Below are 18,166 nucleotides of genomic sequence, written 5' to 3'. Positions count from 1 at the left end.
AGTCTTACTTTGGTATTGGAGTTATTGGTCGAGATTCTAACGGAGTAGTGTTATTTGGAATTTCTCGGCGTGTTCCTTGGATGTTTTCACCCTTTTTAGCAGAAATGTATGCTGTTCGAGAAGGCATTTTGACAGCTCTTCGACTTTCAATAGAGTCTTGGATTGTGGAAACCGATGCTTTTATGGTTGTTAAAGCTATTGATCATCCAGAACCTTATGCCATTGAGGCTCCTCTTGTTGAAGATATACATTATGCGTGTATGCAAGTTCCTGGGGCTGCGGTTGTTCGTGGTTATCGTGAAGGAAATGGCGTCGCACATTTCTTGGCTCACCTGGGCTTTTCTTATGGAAATCAGTTGGAATTTGTTTCGTTTGTTCCTTCGTGGTTGAAACATCATGTTCTAAGGAACATGTCTGTTTAAGTTATGTTAGTGTTGTTTGGCTTCCAAAAAAAAAAAAAAAAAAATAGAGTTTACTAATAAGTTTATTAATTTACAATTATTATTTACTTTAATATTGTAATTTGAGATTGTAATACTCTTATTTAATTAGATATGGGTTATACATGGGTCTAATTGGTTTTTAATTTTTTGGTTGATGTAGAACTGCATTATAATTGAGTCTAGATTAAAGAAATTCCATCTCAAACTTGAAATCTTTAGGTCATATATATAATTTAAAATTTTTTATGACGTGTATGTTTCTTGTGAGACAGTAGTACGGATGAGACTGATCGATCTGACTCATATTTATAATGAAATAATAATTTTGACATAAAAATTATATATTTTTATAAGTCAAGTTAAATAAAATATTCGTATGACAAAAAATTGATCAATAAAATGAAATTATGGCACTTATTGAGTTTTATGATAAGATTTCGATAGATCTATGCAATGCATAGTACACGAAATATGCTCCATAGACAACTTAACAATAAATATGGAGAATCTAGTTTATTTATATTTTCAAAATATTATTTAATATAAATCTTCACCCAGTCATCAATCCAAAGAAATCTATGACGAATGCCATTATAGCTGCTAAAAAATCTTAACACGAGTTTATAAGAATTGTTCGTGTCTTAAAATCTACCTAACATCTTTTAGTTTTAGATTTTCAAAATATGCAAATTAAAGAATATTTTAAATTTCAAAAATAATTATTCAAATCGAAATGAGACACACAAGCAAGCACACACTGAATCATTGTTCAAGAAAAGAAAAGAAAAGAAAAGAAAAGGCATTGAGCAGCTAAACTCCACCGTGTAGGCAGCACCTCGACTACTTAACTGAGGTGAAGAAAAAAGTTTCAGAAAAAGGCGAAAAGAGAGGAATTCCAAAAGGGTTACCTGCATTTTTCTGTTATATTCACGGGTTCCTTTTCTCTTTGGGAGAAATGCGTCGTTTTGCTCTGAATCTTCTTTCAGTTGCCGTGTTTTTCTTCGCCGTTGATGCATTTGCTGCGAAGCCCATTTACTCGTCAAGGATGATTCACAGATTCTCTGACGAAGCACAGGATTTGTGGGCTTCCAAATTCAAGAAAAACGGAGGCAGCGGAGTGGTGAATTGGCCCGAGAAAAAAAGCTTCAGGCATATGAGAATGCTGATGGGGAATGATTTGAAGCGGCAAAGACTGAGGATCGACTCCCAGAATCAACTTTTGGTTGCTTCTCAAGGCAGCAGAACTGTTGATTATGGCAATGACTTGGGTTGGTATGGACTTTTTTCTATATTATCTTGCATATTTTTAAGATTTTTCCGCTTTGGTTTATCTTATTTATTCGCGTTTCTTAGTAATGTGGTTTGGTTTTCCGTGAATATCATATATGTCTTCTCTTTTCTGTTTCTTTCTTTCATTACTTTAAAAAAAAATTCCAAATTTTAGGGGTCTGTTTAATGAGAAGCAAAAAGTTTTGCTTTTTAATGCGGCAATCCCCGTGTGTTGGAGATGAACATGGTAATTTCTCTAACTTTTTTTGGCTTTCTTCATCATTTCTATGGTATTCCAAACGCACGAGTGAGAAGTACGCAGCTAAGTTGCACATTGTAGAGAATTCTCATCTGTGATGATTCATATTTGTGTGTAAAGAATCTTTCTTTTTTACAAGTATACAGGGGTCATAGGTTGCGTAGTTTGGATGGACAATATTTGTCAACATCGTTCAAGTTTCTCTTATTTTGCCATGTAACTTGACTACTTGAGATGATCAAGTAAAAAGTGGATGAGAAATCTCTCTTTATTTTTAGCAAGAGCAATCTTAAGTGCTGCTCCTGAATTTTCTGTAGTGGGGCTCCATCCAGTTATGGTCATTGCAAGGATTCAATGAGAACGATGAAGTTAGGATACACTTTTTTATGATTATCATCAACCTTTGTTTTGAGGTAGATATGAGTGGTGAGATACTTAGCATTGGAAGGAACAAGATGGAATACTATGCCAGATGGAATACTATGCCACACCCTAAGAATTAGGAGCTGAGGCTTGGAGGATTGGAACTTTTTTACTACCTTGCATGCTTTTCGTGTTTGCCTGTCAGAACTCAGAACTGAATGAATCCTGAGAAAATTAAAGCTCCCTATTAATGTGTTTTTTCAATGCAATTAAGCATTTTTTTGCTTGCATCAGCACAAGACAGTTGATGGTTTGTTTGTTTAATATTTCTTTTGTAGGCTGCATTATACTTGGATTGACATAGGGACCCCAAACACTTCTTTCCTTGTCGCATTGGATGCTGGAAGTGATTTGTCCTGGGTTCCTTGTGACTGTGTACAGTGTGCACCACTCACCTTAAGTTACAACGTGTTGGTAGGCTCTGTTTCCCGGATCAAATCCTTTAGTTGGTTTCTTCTTGTTGATTTTTTACCTTTGTGAATATAACTTTATTATATGATGTCATATTTCTACAGCTAGGATGATTTACATGGTTTCTCTTAAATAAATGATGACAAAGGGGTTCACTTTGCTGCATACTATTTCAAACTCATATAGATGAATGGATGCAAATTTTGGGTTCTAAGGCTTTTTTCTCTTGCATCTCAAAAATTTTAACTTAAGTTTAAGTTAAATTCTGAATGATGTTTGCTTCATATGTCGCTTCAAAAACCTTTCTTTCACTTTTCGAAACCCTTATGTCGCCATTCCGTTGTCAATCCAGCACTTCAGAACATAATCAATACTTTTCTCTCTCTACTATTCTCAGAAGTTCAAAGCAGTCCGATGTACCTGTTATCTGATAGCAGGTCTAGCTGTTAATTCTTCATTGATTGATTGGCAGGTGCTCCCTCATTTGTGGGGCATCTATTATGCAGGATACAGAACTTAGTCAATACCGTCCATCCCACTCGAGCAGTAGTATGAACATGCCGTGCAGCCATGAATTGTGTGAAAAGGGGCATAGTTGCCCCAATCCAACGGGACATTGCCCTTATAGTGTAAGTTACTTGTCAGAAGATACGTCAAGTTCCGGATTTCTTTTCCAGGATCTGTTGCATTTGGCATCAGTTGGAGGACATAAACCACAAAACACCACCCAGGCTACTGTCATTATCGGGTATGTTTGAGACATTTACGCTACTTATCCGATCTTTTTTCTCTATTTTATTTATTATATTTGTACATTGTGTTTATTTTAGCTGTGGCAGCAAACAGAGCGGTATTTATTTGGATGGAATTGCTCCTGATGGTCTTATGGGACTGGGACCAGGAGACATTTCCATTCCAAGTATGCTTGCAAAGTCGGGACTTGCTCCTCATTCATTCTCATTTTGCTTCGACGAGAGTTACTCCGGGACTCTCTTCTTTGGGGACCAAGGGCCTGAATCTCAAAGATCTACTCCTTTCTTGACAGCTAATGGAAATAAGTGAGATTAGCTATTACTATGTTCATTCTGTTACTGGCTACTTAAAGTAGTAAATTGATTTCAAGGTATGGCTTTCTCTTTTTTGATTACTGGATACTGGTTGTTTCAGCGCTGCCTACATAGTTCAAGTGGAAAGTTTTTGTGTTGCAAATTTGTGTCTTGAGCAAACTGAGTTCAAAGTACAAGTTGATACTGGTTCATCATTTACATACCTTCCTAGCGAGAGCTACAAACATATCGTTGCTGAGGTCTTGTCACTGCATAATATTTTGCCTCTCGAATTTTGTTTTATTGTCGAATTTTTTCTTTAGTTTTTGAATTGTAATCCTTCTTGTTACAGTTTGATAAGAGAGCCAATGGTACAAAGATTAGCACTCAAGGATTCGATTACTGTTATGAGTCGAGGTAAAGCTAGGAGTATTTCAATTTCTTCCGGCTGTTATCTTTCTTCAGTTTTGTAATTGGATTAAATCTGCTGTTTAAGCTGATAGTTTCCATTCTCTCTGATGCAGTTCACTAAAATTACCTAACCTACCAAGCATGAAACTTATATTTGCCACAAACCAAAGTTTTGTAATTGAAAATCCGATGTTCCACATAGCAGATGATCAGGTGCATATTCGTAATCTTTGTTCTTTTGTAAAATTTGTCTGAAATATCATACTAATGTTATTTATGTTACATGAAATGGCGATACTCTTGAACAAGTAATTTATGTTGCTATCAAATAGCTGACTAAATCGTTTTGCTGATGTATACTGAATTTTCTCGTAAAATGTTTAATAAATTGTGTTAATCATACTGGGAATTCTTCTTGCATTTTTGAATAATGATGCGAGTCTTTCATCGGCTCACATACCTAAATAGATCAGAAAATGTCATGATTAAGCTTAATTAATCAACAATATATGTCTCAGACTATGCTGTTTTCCAACATTTTCAAGAAAGTATTGAAGGACATATTTGTTGTGTATACTCCAGTTGGCTCGTTCAGAACTTTAATTTTCCACATCAGTGGCCATCTTTTCAGTTCCTGGAAATGGAATATGATTCTCATACTTCGTCCATAGAGTGTTTTCGTTTGGCGCCAGAAAGTTTTTGACGTGCTATAAAATCTGAAAATGTTTGTGCAGGGGGACCTATTTTGTTTGGGTATACATTTAATAGATGGAGACCTTGGTATCATTGGACGTGAGTGCTTCTCCACCCTACCAATTTTTCCAGCTTTCTTATTGACTATTGTTTTCATGCATGATTATATTTCCATGCATGATTATTCCACAGAAAATTTCTTGATGGGTTACCGCGTGGTTTTCGATTGGGAGAATATGAAGCTTGGCTGGTCTTCATCTAATTGTAAGTGAATTTTACAAAAATGTGTACTTTTCAAGAGAGGAGGGAAATGCAAGAAATAACAATCAACATTGACGCAAAGCTCTGCCATGCAAGAAACGTCCTTCTCAATTTGTACCTAACTCGACTTGGAACTGTTATCATACTCTCAAACACACCCTTCATGCTTTTACGAGTAGAATGTCATTAGATAACTAGATATATGTACCAAGACAACTCAAAATCGTTAAACTTTTAAGGGGGCCAAATGCCACCTGATCTACCTCAATAACGTGATCTCTTTGGATGAGTTGATGAAACTCCTCCAACAAAAGACGAACTGCTGCTGACCTGAAACCACTAATCAAGAGTGTTAAGGGGGGGGGGGAGGGGGGCCGAAGGTGTTCCGGCGTATCCCCTCCGACGCTCAAGTCAGATGCTAGGATAGCGAAATATAGAGAGTGGTGTGTCACGAGTGAAAAATTAGGATTCAAATAATGAAAGTGAACCTGGTATTTATAGGAGAGAGCTCCGGATTTAGCGCCTACCTTCCTTATCAAGAATCCGCGAATCCCGGGATCACAATCCCGAATATTTAGGCTGAGATCTCGTCTGAATCTTGTCTGACAAAGGAAATAACAATACACTTAATCTGGGCTGAACTGTCATCATGAGGACGATATACTGCTGCTCTCCCTGGGGTCATATGGAAAATGGATGAGTGAGTTATTGCTGAACCCCTGAACTCAACCTGAACACTGATTCTAACATCTTAGCTAGCTCATCAAGGTTGTCCAACCCCTCTACTAAGCTAACTCCCTACTGACATCGGGGCTGAGATGAACTCCAGAGCTCTCGACCCGAGCTGAAAGTGATGGTGGAGGAGCTTGGCTGAGCTCCCGAGCCGAGCTCCCGACCCGAGCTGGAGGTGACGGTGGAGGAGCTTGGCTGAGCTCCCGAACTCCCGAGCTGAGCTCCCGACCCAAGCTGGAGGTGATGGTGGAGGAGCTTGGCTGAGCTCCCGAGCTGAGCTCCCGACCCGAACTGGAGGTGATGGTGGAAGAGCTTGGCTGAGCTCCCGACCCGAGCTGGAGGTAATGGTGGAGGAGCTTGGCTGAGCTCCCGAGCTGAGCTCCTGACCCAAGCTGGAGGTGATGGTGGAGGAGCTTGGTTGAGCTCACGAGATGAGCTCCTGAACCAGTTCTGGTTGATTATGGATGTTCCTTTTATATTAGGGTCATCCATGAGCTGAGGTGGTTTCCTCCTCTGGGTATCACAAGTCCCTCCTATAAAAGTCGAATTGAGGTCAAAGACTTGAAATTCGTTTTTGATTATGAGATGACCCTAAGAGAATGCCGACCTGAGGTGCCTGCTGAGCCCTCCTGTCATTCTAACAATCATTAACGGTAACTTTTTGAATTCCAACGAATCTGAGCCGTACACCTGTCCAAATTCAACGGCTCGATTTAACCTGATCTTTCTATAAATAGCCCCTTGCTGTCAAAATTTCATTTTCACTTTCTTCACTTCTTACTTCTGTAAATTCTCTCTTGAATTCCCTCTTCCAAGCTTTTCCGCCTTCTTCCCTTTCTCCCAAGTTTCCGAGCTTCCTAAGTAAGTATTCCTTTCATGGCTACTTCTTCCCGAGCTCATTCTGGAAGCTCTGACGAAGTATTCCGTGAGGTGGATCGATTTGATTCCCTCGCTCTTACTCCCGCAGGAGAGCCTTCAGGCCAGGACCCTGCTCATGCTTCAACCTCTGCTCAGGAATATGACCTGGGCAATGACCCCGAAATCCCCGTGGTGCCGTGGTTTGAGCAATACCCATCCGAGCTAGATGCTTCGGATGAGGACAGGATAAGAGTTCTCTCTCACGCCCCGGAGAATTATGAGTTCATCATTTCTGACCCTGAGGCCCGAGCTGACCATCCTCCAGAGGGGTATTATACCTTTTATTTAGATCAGCTGGAGGCCGGTCTTAGGTTTCCTCTCCCCCTCCTTTTTCAACAGCTCAGCCGTTACTATGAGCTTTATTTAGGGCAGTTCACTTCTAATTCCTTTCGCACTCTGTGTAGTTTCGTTGTCCTCTTTAGGACTTTAGGCTATGACGTAAATTGTTTTACTATTTGTAATTTTTTACTTCCCAAACGTTCTGAGGATGGCCCCTTCTACTTTTCTTGCCGACCTAATTGCAAGTTTTTTAAGGGCTCTCCCAGCTCTAACAAAAATTGGAAAAACTCTTTCTTTTTTGTTCATCCCTCCGATGATTGGGATATATGCTCAACTTGGAGGGATGCTCTCCCCCTCTTACCTGTTCCCGCCCCGGGCTTCCGTTAAGGGGAATTGTTTACTGGAGCCCAAAGGGCTATAGGGGGAAGGTGCTTTGATACTTCTGCCCTTCTGGCAGAAGATCTGCTCTGCCACCATGGGCTCAGCTCGGCCGATGTCTCGGTCCGAGGAAATCTAGGTATGGCCCTTCCCCCGCCCTTGCTCCAACATGTTAGCCATATTACTATCACTATTTCCTGAACTAACCTCTCTTCTTTCTTATATATATAGAAAAAAGAGTCATGGATGCTGCCATGAAAAGAATGCTGGAGAAGAAGAGAACGGCTGCCCCCCCTGGGAGCAGGACTGAAGGGAGCTCCGCCAAGCCTAAAGCCCCTTCACCCCGAGCTGCTAGTAAGTCCGAGCCTTCTGCCCATCACTCTAAGGGCTCAAAAAGGCGGGCCACATCCAGCCCTCGCCCTGAAGTGGTAGAGCTGGACTCTGGGAAGTCCTCTATTCCTGAGGTGGTGCCCCTTCGCCAGTTCAGGGCGGATAAACCTCAGACTCCCGTGGTCCGATGCAGGACCAATTTCTTTGAAATGTACCACGATGCTCTGCGCATCGTGGGGGTCGGCCCTACTCCAACGGTCGGATCAGTCCTCCGAGATATGATCTCCCAGGCTGACGCCGATTATGTGAAGAGCCTTGGAGGGGTGAACTGATGCAGCGCTCTAACACTGCCTCTGCTGAGGTAACTTTCATTTCTCCATTATTTCATGTTCTTCTTTTATGTTCTTATTTACTTATTCTTTTTCTTTCTTAGGCCGCCGTCCTAAACGCTGAGATGTCCCTCCGAGCTTCCATGGCTCGCAAGCAATTTTCCAAGGATACCCGAGGTTACGAAGCTCATTTTGCTGAGCTTAATCAGTTAGCGGAGGACGCCAAGCTTGGTCATGAAAAGGAGGTGGCCAATCTCCGAGCCCAAATGGAGGAGATGCGGATGGGCTTCCAGGCTGACCGGCTGAAGCAGCTGAACGACCTCCGAGTCTCTGAGGTGCAGAAGGAAGCCCTGCAGGGTGAACTTAAAGGCTCCCAGGATCAGCTTTCTCAAGCCCTCCAAGAGCTAGAGCTATCCCGAACCGAGCTGACCAAAGGAGCTGAAGGCTTCAAAGAAAGCTTCCTAAAGTCGGACGAGTTTATGGATGAGGTTGCTGTCCAAGCCTATGGCTACCTATCCAAAGGGTTCGAGGGTTGTACGCAGCAGTTCAGGGCAGCAGGTTATCCTCCTGAAGGGATCCCAGTAGATTTTCTAGACTTGGATGGATTTGCCCTCTCCCTCACCTCAGTGGAGGCAACCAAGGAGGACGAGGCTGAGGCTGAGGGAGGCGAGGGTGAAGGGGAGAATGAAAATTAATTTTTGTAATTGCTGATGTAAACACTTAGATTTTTGTCAGATTATGCAAGCTCAGTTATATTATTATTCTTTTAGGTTATCACAATTTGAGTTGCGATTACTAACACCTTAAAATGAGCTGAGGAGCTCCTTAGAGGGAGGCAAAATTAACACTTAAAATAAACTAACACTCAAAAGGCGTTGAGCTTAGCTGAGCTCTAGGTGGCCGAGCTAAGCTCCCTAAGGGGAGGCATAATAATCATTTAAAAATAAACCAACACCCGAAAGTGTTGAGCCGAGCTGAGCTCCTTGAGAGGAGCAAGATACATACTTAAAAATAAACTAACATCCAAAGGTGAGCTGAGCTGAGCTCCTGAAGGGAGACAAGATAAATACTTAAAAATTAACTCCCAAAGGTGAGCTGAGCTGAGCTGAGCTCTTGAAGGGAGGCAAGATAAATACTTAAAAATAAACTAACACTCAAAAGGCGTTGAGCTTAGCTGAGCTCTAGGTGGCCGAGCTAAGCTCCCTAAGGGGAGGCATAATAATCATTTAAAAATAAACCAACACCCGAAAGTTTTGAGCCGAGCTGAGCTCCTTGAGAGGAGCAAGATACATACTTAAAAATAAACTAACATCCAAAGGTGAGCTGAGCTGAGCTCCTGAAGGGAGGCAAGATAAATACTTAAAAATAAACTAACACTCAAAAGGCGTTGAGCTTAGCTGAGCTCTAGGTGGCCGAGCTAAGCTCCCTAATGGGAGGCATAATAATCATTTAAAAATAAACCAACATCCGAAAGTGTTGAGCCGAGCTGAGCTCCTTGAGAGGAGCAAGATACATACTTAAAAATAAACTAACATCCAAAGGTGAGCTGAGCTAAGCTCCTGAAGGGAGGCAAGATAAATACTTAAAAATTAACTCCCAAAGGTGATGAGCTGAGCTGAACTCCCGAGCTGAGCTGAGCTCCCGAGCCGAGCTGAGCTCCCGAGCCGAGCTGAGCTCCCAAGCCGAGCTGGTAAATATGCTGAGGAGCCTTGGCCGAGCTCCCGATGTGACTTGACGTATGTTACCCGAGAGCTTGAATGAACTCCCGACCTGACCTGGCTTATGTTATCCGAAAGCTTGAATGAACTTCCGACCTGACCTGACTGATGTTGCCCGAGAGCTTGCATGAGCTCCCGACCTGCCCTGACTGATGTTACCCGAGAACTTGAATGAACTCCCGACCTGACCTGGCTTATGTTGCTCGAAAGCTTGAATGAGCTCCCGACCTGTACTGGTTGATGTGCCAAGTACTAGATGTGTTTCAGTTAAAATGTGACTAAGGTAATGAGCTGAGCCAAAGTCAGGGTCGAGGTGACGCAACTAAGGTAAAGATCTGAACCAAAGTCAGGGGCCTAAGAGGCGTGACTAAGGTGATGAGCTGAACCAAAGCCAGGGGCTTAAGAGGCGTGACTAAGGTGATGAGCTGAACCAAAGCCAGGGGCCTAAGAGGCGTGACTAAGGTGATGAGCTGAACCAAAGCCAGAGGCCTAAGAGGCGTGACTAAGGTGATGAGCTGAACCAAAGCCAAGGGCCTAAGAGGCGTGACTAAGGTGATGAGCTGAACCAAAGCCAGGGGCCTAAGAGGCGTGACTAAGGTGATGAGCTGAACCAAAGCCAGGGGCCTAAGAGGCGTGACTAAGGTGATGAGCTGAACCAAAGTCAGAGGCCTAAGAGGCGTGATTAAGGTGATGAGCTGAACCAAAGCCAGGGGCCTAAGAGGCGTGACTAAGGTGATGAGCTGAACCAAAGCCAGGGGCCTAAGAGGCGTGACTAAGGTGATGAGCTGAACCAAAGTCAGGGGCCTAAAAGGCGTGACTAAGGTGCTGAGCTGAGGCATGTCTACATCAATATTTTCAAAAGAGCAACTGCTTATAGATAAAAGTAAAATGTAGCCTGCATGAATTACAACTGAAAGGAAAATTGTTCTTGCAACATTTAAGAATAATATTTGCGTAAATTGTAAGCACTCCAAGGTCTCTTCAGCATCTTCCCCTTTGAATCTTCCAAGTAGTAAGCATCCGAACTGAGCCTCATCACCACCTTGTACGGTCCTTCCCATTTAGGGTCGAGTTTCCCTATAGCTCCCTCTTGAACTTTTCTCAGCACCAAATCTCCTACCTGGAAGCCCTTCTTGCGCACCCGACGATTATAGGACCGAGCTATCCTGTTCTTGTACGCCTCCATTCTGATGGCAGCACCTTCTCTCTTTTCATCCAAGAAGTCTAAGTGTTCCATTCTCTTTTCTCCATTCTTCTCATCATAGTAAATGACCCGAGCCGACTCTTTCCCAATTTCTGATGGCAAGACCGCCTCATTTCCATAAACCAGGCTAAATGGAGTTTCTCCGGTCCCAATTTTTGGCGTAGTACGATATGACCATAACACGCTAGGGAGCTCTTCCACCCAATTTCCCTGGGCCTTTCCCAAGCGTGTCTTCAAACTTTGTACTAAGGATCGGTTAGTCACTTCCACCTGGCCATTGCTTTGGGGATAATGGACAGAGGTGAAGTGCTGTTGGATCTTCATCTCTTTACACCATGCTTGCACCCGAGCTCCTTGAAATTGTCTTCCATTATCAGAAATAAGCTTCCTAGGTACCCCAAATCTGCATACTATATTCTTCCATAGAAATTTCAGCACTTCCCCTTCAGTAATTCGAGCCAAGGCCTCCGCCTCCACCCACTTAGAGAAGTAATCAATAGCGACCAACAAGAATTTTTTCTGAGTTGGAGCTGGGGGGAAAGGACCCACAATATCCATTCCCCACTGATCGAAAGGACACGCTGCCACGATTCCTTTCATTAACGCTGCTGGCTGATGCTGAAGTCTGCTATGTCGCTGACAACTGTCACAAGAAGTCACCAAAGCTATGACACCTTTCAAAATAGTAGGCCAAAAATATCCCGCTAAGAGAACCTTACGGGCTAGAGAATAAGACCCCAAGTGATTTCCACAACACCCCTCGTGTATCTCCTTCAAGACATAATGAGCTTCTTTAGGGTTTAAACACTTGAGAAGAGGTCCAGAAAATGACTTCTTATAAAGAACTCCCTCCACCATCACAAAGCGGAGACTGCTCTGCTTCAACCGATATGCCTTCTTTGGATCCTTGGGTAATTCGCCATTCTCCATGTACTCCAAGAGCTTTCTTCTCCAGTCACTCTCTTCCTGAGCTAATGGTGTGAGCTCAGTAGAAGGTGTTAATTTCACTTGCACGACTACCTCTCTGTTCTTCCAGTTATGAAGTGAGCTAGCCATCTTGGTAAGATAATCTGCTTTTTCATTGCTCTCCCTCGGAATTTGTTCAAACATTACCTCATCAAAGAGACCCCAAGCTTCCTTTATCGCCCTCATGTATTCCTTCAACTTCTCATTTTTTACTTCATACGTTCCATTCACCTGCTGAGCTACTAACTGTGAATCAGAGTAGAGATGCACCCGAGCTGCCCCAGCTTGCTTAGCTGCTCGGAGGCCGATTAGCACAGCCTCATACTCTGCTTCGTTATTAGAAGCTCGAAAATCCAACCTAACTGCCAACCTGATCTCATCTCCACGAGGGGAGATCAAAAACACCCCCACTCCACATCCTTCATTATTAGAAGAGCCATCAATATATACTTTCCACAAATCCTCTGCTCGCACATGTCTCGTTTCGGCCAGGAAATCAACCAACGCCTGAGCTTTAATGGCTGACCTTGGTTCATACTGGATGTCATACTCACTGAGCTCTATAGTCCATTTCGCCAATCTTCCCGAAATATCAACGAGTCAATATCCTCCCAATGGGGCTGTTGGTCAGGACCACAATAGGATGTGATAGAAAGTAAGGTCTGAGCTTCCTTGCTGTCATAACCAAGGCCAACGCTAGCTTTTCCATCTCCGAATACCGGAGTTCTGCACCCTTAAGGGCATGTGAGAAGAAGTAGATAGGGTGTTGAGCTGCTCTCTCCTGCCTAATAAGTACTGAGCTGACTGCCCCTTCCATAGCTGATAAATAGATGTACAATGGTTCCCCAGGAGTTGTCTTAGCCAACACAGGGAGTTCAGCTAAATAGCTTTTTAGGTCATCAAATGTCTTCCCGCATTCAGCATCCCACTCAAACTTCTTAGCTCTCCGAAGAACCCTGAAGAAAGGTAAACTTCTATGAGCTGATCGGGATATGAACCGAAATAGAGCCGCTATCCTTCCTGCCAACCTTTGAACTTCCTGCAGATTTCTAGGATGAGACATGGATCGGATAGCTTGCACTTTCTCCGGGTTAGCCTCAATTCCCCTTTCAGTAACCATGTATCCCAAAAACTTGCCTCCTCTTACTCCAAACACACATTTCTCAGGATTGAGCTTTATTCCGTAAGACCTGAGTGTGGCAAAGGTCTCCTTCAAGTCAGTAATCAAACCCTCATCATCTTTAGACTTTACCAGGATATCATCCACATAAACTTCCACATTTCTCCCTACCTGGGAAGCGAACACTCTGTCCATGAATCTCTGATAAGCAGCCCCTGCATTCTTTAAACCAAAAGGCATCACTATGTAACAGAAAGTTCCATGAGAGGTGGTGAAACTTACTTTATCTTGATCTTCCTCTGCCAAAGGAATTTGGTGGTACCCTTGATATGCATCCATGAAACACAAATATTGATGACCTGCTGTAGAGTCAACCAACTGATCAATTCGAGGCAGAGGATAGCAATCTTTTGGGCACGACTTATTTAAGTCTCGAAAATCAACATACATTCTCCACTTGCCTGAACTCTTAGGGACAAGGACCACATTCGACAACCAAGTAGGGAACTGCACTTCCCTAATGTGACCTGCCCTAAGGAGCTCATCAACCTCCTTCTTAATAACTTTATCCTTTTCAGGTCCAAAGTGTCTCTTCTTCTGCTTTATCGGCCTTGCTCCCGCAAAAATGTTGAGTCGATGAACCATGATTTTTGCACTAACCCCTGTGAGCTCTGATATAGACCAAGCAAAAACGTCTTTGTTCTTCTTCAAGCAATCAACCAAGCTTTGCCTCACCGACGGGCTGAGGTCAGCAGCTAATTTAACGACCTGAGCTCCCGGGCTTAACTCCACCTTCTCATGACCTTCTTCAGACACCAGAAGCACTTTCTGTCCAAACACCCTCGGTGTCCGACCTACTGAGACCATTCCTACCTCCCTACGCTTCTTCTTTGCATCAATCTTTACCTCATTCACATAGCACAACCGAGCTGCCTTTTGATCACCCCGAACGGCCCCCACTTCTCTTCCACTTCGGAACTTCAACTTCTGATGATAGGTAGATGCCACAGCTCGGAAATCACTCAGGGCAGGGCGCCCCAATATTCAATTGAAAGAGGATGGTGCATCCACCACCGTGAAGCAGGCCATTTTGGTTACCCTATGCTCTCCATTTCCAAGAGATAACGGGAGAACTATTTGTCCCAACGGTTGCAAAGCATGACCTGTGAATCCATACAACTCCGTGGTGATTGGGTCCAACTCAAATCCTTCCAATTTCATTTGGTCAAGGGTTTCTTTGAAGATAATGTTCACTGAGCTACCAGTATCAACAAAGATGCGAGCCACATCATAATTGGCTATGGTCAAGGTGACCAATAAGGGATCATTATGAGGAACCACCACATCCTTTAAATCTTCCCTTCCAAAACTGATGTTTGGATCAGTAGGACAGCTGAGTTGAGAATTTACCTCCAAATTTTCTAATCTGCGCCCGTGAGCTTTGCGAGCCCTTCCTGAGTCTCCATCTGTAGTGCCTTCTGAAATCATATTGATCATGTCCCTATGAGGGTAATTTGCAATTTGCTCAACTCTGTCTTCCTGACCATTTCGCGGAGCTCTTCTCTGATGATCGGGTTGATTTCCCCTCACTTCATTTTCCTGATTCCTCCATTGAGGAGCTCGGCCTTGGCGAGGAGGATTTGCCCTTCGAGTCAGCTCAGCTCTGATTCGAGGGTCATCATACATGATCCTTTGAACCTCCTCACCTAGCCTCTGACAATCATTGGTGATATGCCCATACTCCTGATGAAAATCGCCAAACTTGTTAGATGGCGGTAACCGCGGGCCTTTCTCAGCATTACGGGGCCTCACAAGTGCTCGCCTATCCTCACATACTTGCATTGCCTTCTCCAGGCTTACTGAGAGTGGTACATAGGGGTAGGGTCCTTTGACCCTGTTCATCTCTTCTGCAACCCTCTTCCTTCCTCCTTCTGTCTTCCCCTCTGCCTTTGCTCCCACCTTGGCACTGGGCTTGCTCCCAGACGTTCCTTCCTGTCTCCTCTGCCTCTGTGCCTCCTCCAAATTCACGTACTTTTCAGCTCGACTAAGGAGCTCATCATAAGTCAAAGGAGGCTTCTTGACCAAGGATCTGAAAAACTCTCCTCCTCTCAACCCTTGAGTGAAAGAGTTAACCAAAGTGTCAGCAGTGGCAGTGGGCACTTCCAGAGATGCTGTATTGAAGCGTTGAACATACTCCCGCAACGGTTCCACCTCAGATTGCTTCATATTGAACAAACTGAGGGAAGTCTTCAAATATCTCTTGCTACTCGCATATTGGTGTAGAAAAGCTGAGCTGAAGTCATTGAAACTTCGAATGCTATCAGGCTGTAAAAGGTTGAACCATTGCTGAGCTGATCTCACCAGAGTAGTGAGGAAGACCCGGCATTTAATTGCATCTGAATATCTATGCAACAGGGCTGCATTTTCAAATCTCCCCAAATGCTCCTCCGGATCTGAGCTCCCGTCATACTCCCCTAAAGTAGGCTGCTTAAAATTTGCAGGGAGTTCTTCATCTAGAATAGCCCGAGAAAAAGGGCTTTCCCTCTGTATAGGCCCAGGCCGACCTCCGACTTGCCGACCCAGTCTCCTGATCTCTTCCCACATTGCATCCATTGGGTTTGGCTGACCTACGGGTAGAGGTGGATTCTGGCCCATGGCCGCTTGCACGTTTGAGTGATGAACTGACTGAGCTGATCCACAGTCATGTCCGCCACATTCCCTCTTCCCCTTCCTCTTCCTCTTCCTGCCATATCTACGCCTTAGCTTGAAATTCCCACAGACGGCACCAATTGATCTACCTCAATAACGTAATCTCCTTGGATGAGCTGATGAAACTCCTCCAACAAAAGACGAACTGCTACTGACCTGAAACCACGAGTGGTGTGTGCACACGAGTGAAAAATTAGGATTCAAATAATGAAAGTGAACCTGGTATTTATAGGAGAGAGCTCCGGATTTAGCGCCTACCTTCCTTATCAAGAATCCGCGAATCCCGGGATCACAATCCCGAATATTTAGGCTGAGATCTCGCCCGAATCTTGTCTGACAAAGGAAATAACAATACACTTAATCTGAGCTGAACTGTCATCATGAGGACGCTATACTGCTGCTCTCCCTGGGGTCATATGGAAAAGGGATGAGTGAGTTATTGCTGAACCCCTGAACTCAACCTGAATACTGATCCTAACAACATTGATCCTAACATCTTAGCTAGCTCATCAAGGTTGTCCAATCCCTCTACTAAGCTAACTCCCTACTGACATCGGGGCTGAGATGAACTCCATAGCTCCCGACCCGAGCTGAAAGTGATGGTGGAGGAGCTTGACTGAGCTCCCGAGCTGAGCTCCCGACCCGAGCTGGAGGTGACGGTGGAGGAGCTTGGCTGAGCTCCCGAACTCCCGAGCTGGAGGTGATGGTGGAGGAGCTTGGCTGAGCTCCCGAGCTGAGCTCCCGACCCGAACTGGAGGTGATGGTGGAGGAGCTTGGCTGAGCTCCCGACCCGAGCTGGAGGTGATGGTGGAGGAGCTTGGCTGAGCTCCCGACCCAAGCTGGAGGTGATGGTGGAGGAGCTTGGTTGAGCTCACGAGATGAGCTCCTGAACCAGTTCTGGTTGATTAGGGATGTTCCTTTTATATTAGGGTCATCCATGAGTTGAGGTGGTTTCCTCCTCCGGGTATCACCACCTTTCAGGTACGGTGTCACATAGACAAAGATACAGAACACAATTGGGCTATTCATATCACCTAACAAATCTTTACGTCCTTGTTTTTATATATAACTATTAATTATGTTTGCTGATATTTTGGTAATGGTGTGAACCCACAATTTTCCTGACAGGTCAAGATATTGGCAGTGGAAGTCAAGTACAATGGACACCACCTTCGACAGAAACATCGCAAAATCCTTTGCCAACCAACGAACAACAACAAAACCCCCGTGCAGTTGCACCTGCCATTGCCGGTCGAGCTCCTCCTAAACCATCTGCAGCTTCTACCCTTGTCACTCTCCATAGGTGTAATATTGCGAGTTTACATCTGTTACTTTGGGGTGTGTATCTAATCTATCTCATATGAACCTTGCATTATGAATATCCATCTGTAAATCTGATGTCCATTTCCGTATCCTCAATAATAATCTTTTCTACCTTGAAAGTCTCTAAGTTCTCAAAATGGTGATTCTGTTTGCTTTTACTGCCTCTCTGTATTCTTCACTCTTTTTTCTAGTTGTCATGTCTTACAATATTTCTTCATAAAGATTGGTTTTTTGTAACACACACACAAAACTAACATGAAAAATGTTGGGCTGTGTTTTGGATCAATGGATTTAGGTAGAGATTAATGAAATCCATACTTTTGGTCATTTTTGTAAAAATCACAAATAAAATTGATTTGAATCTTATAAGCATAACCAAACTTTATTGATATGGAATGGATGGGTTAAGCTCAAACACAATCAAAATTTTCGACTTCATTAGCTTTATAAAAGCCTCACTTTTCTAAATTCAACTTGATTCGTAGAAATCTCAGTCTCATCCAAGTCAATAATTTTGATCTAGCAAATAATTTTAAATTTCTTACTAAAATATTTGCATGCGTTAATGACAATCATGATCTATTATATTTTATTATTATTATTATACACGCAATAAGTTAAACAACTTATATGCCAGTTCACAAATATACAAAAACTTTAGCGGTTGCAAAATTTGGGACATAAATATGTATCAATAAAATAAAAATAGATCTTAGGTATAGATCTTCATGTACAAAAAATGATATAAGTATAAACACCATATTAATTTAATTTTTTCAAGTTGTGTACGTTTATGAGAATAAATTAAGGGTTAAAAAATGAACATGGTTACATGATTATATTATATTTTTGAAATATATCTGTTCTTATTTCACATATTTATATACTTTTACTTGTTATTTTAATTTTAATTTTAATTTTCACGATATGATACATTAAAAAAA

General features: G+C 43.0%; 1 protein-coding gene across 3 annotated transcripts; it reads left to right on the top strand.

Annotated features, from left to right (window-relative positions):
• The first annotated feature begins 1,213 nt into the window (after positions 1–1,213).
• Positions 1,214–17,349, top strand: LOC140881539 (aspartic proteinase-like protein 1). Of its 3 annotated transcripts, none has more exons than XM_073286927.1 (10): positions 1,214–1,715; positions 2,673–2,808; positions 3,312–3,553; positions 3,645–3,863; positions 3,973–4,111; positions 4,204–4,268; positions 4,376–4,475; positions 4,997–5,054; positions 5,148–5,219; positions 17,028–17,349. In XM_073286927.1, the coding sequence occupies exons 1-10, from the start codon at positions 1,399–1,401 to the stop codon at positions 17,261–17,263; spliced, it is 1,584 nt and encodes a 527-aa protein (XP_073143028.1). In that variant the 5' UTR covers positions 1,214–1,398; the 3' UTR covers positions 17,264–17,349. The 3 variants fall into 3 exon arrangements, with proteins under 3 accessions (XP_073143028.1, XP_073143027.1, XP_073143029.1); XM_073286926.1 differs by having other exon boundaries at positions 3,636–3,863; XM_073286928.1 differs by lacking the exons at positions 4,997–5,054; positions 5,148–5,219 and having other exon boundaries at positions 3,636–3,863.
• Positions 17,350–18,166: the final 817 nt, after the last annotated feature.

This window comes from Henckelia pumila, chromosome 2 (assembly GCF_033568475.1).
Source record: "Henckelia pumila isolate YLH828 chromosome 2, ASM3356847v2, whole genome shotgun sequence".
Taxonomy (NCBI): domain Eukaryota; kingdom Viridiplantae; phylum Streptophyta; class Magnoliopsida; order Lamiales; family Gesneriaceae; genus Henckelia; species Henckelia pumila.
This window is presented reverse-complemented; position numbering and strand designations above follow the sequence as displayed.

What these genes read in the sequence shown, in the direction of transcription:
- LOC140881539 (XM_073286926.1), top strand. Translation starts at nt 1,399, where the DNA reads ATGCGTCGTTTTGCTCTGAATCTTCTTTCAGTTGCCGTGTTTTTCTTC. An exon ending in CCTTAAGTTACAACGTGTTG is followed by an intron (nt 2,809 to 3,311) that starts GTAGGCTCTGTT and finishes TCTATTATGCAG; the next exon opens with GATACAGAACTTAGTCAATA. An exon ending in ACAAACATATCGTTGCTGAG is followed by an intron (nt 4,112 to 4,203) that starts GTCTTGTCACTG and finishes TTCTTGTTACAG; the next exon opens with TTTGATAAGAGAGCCAATGG.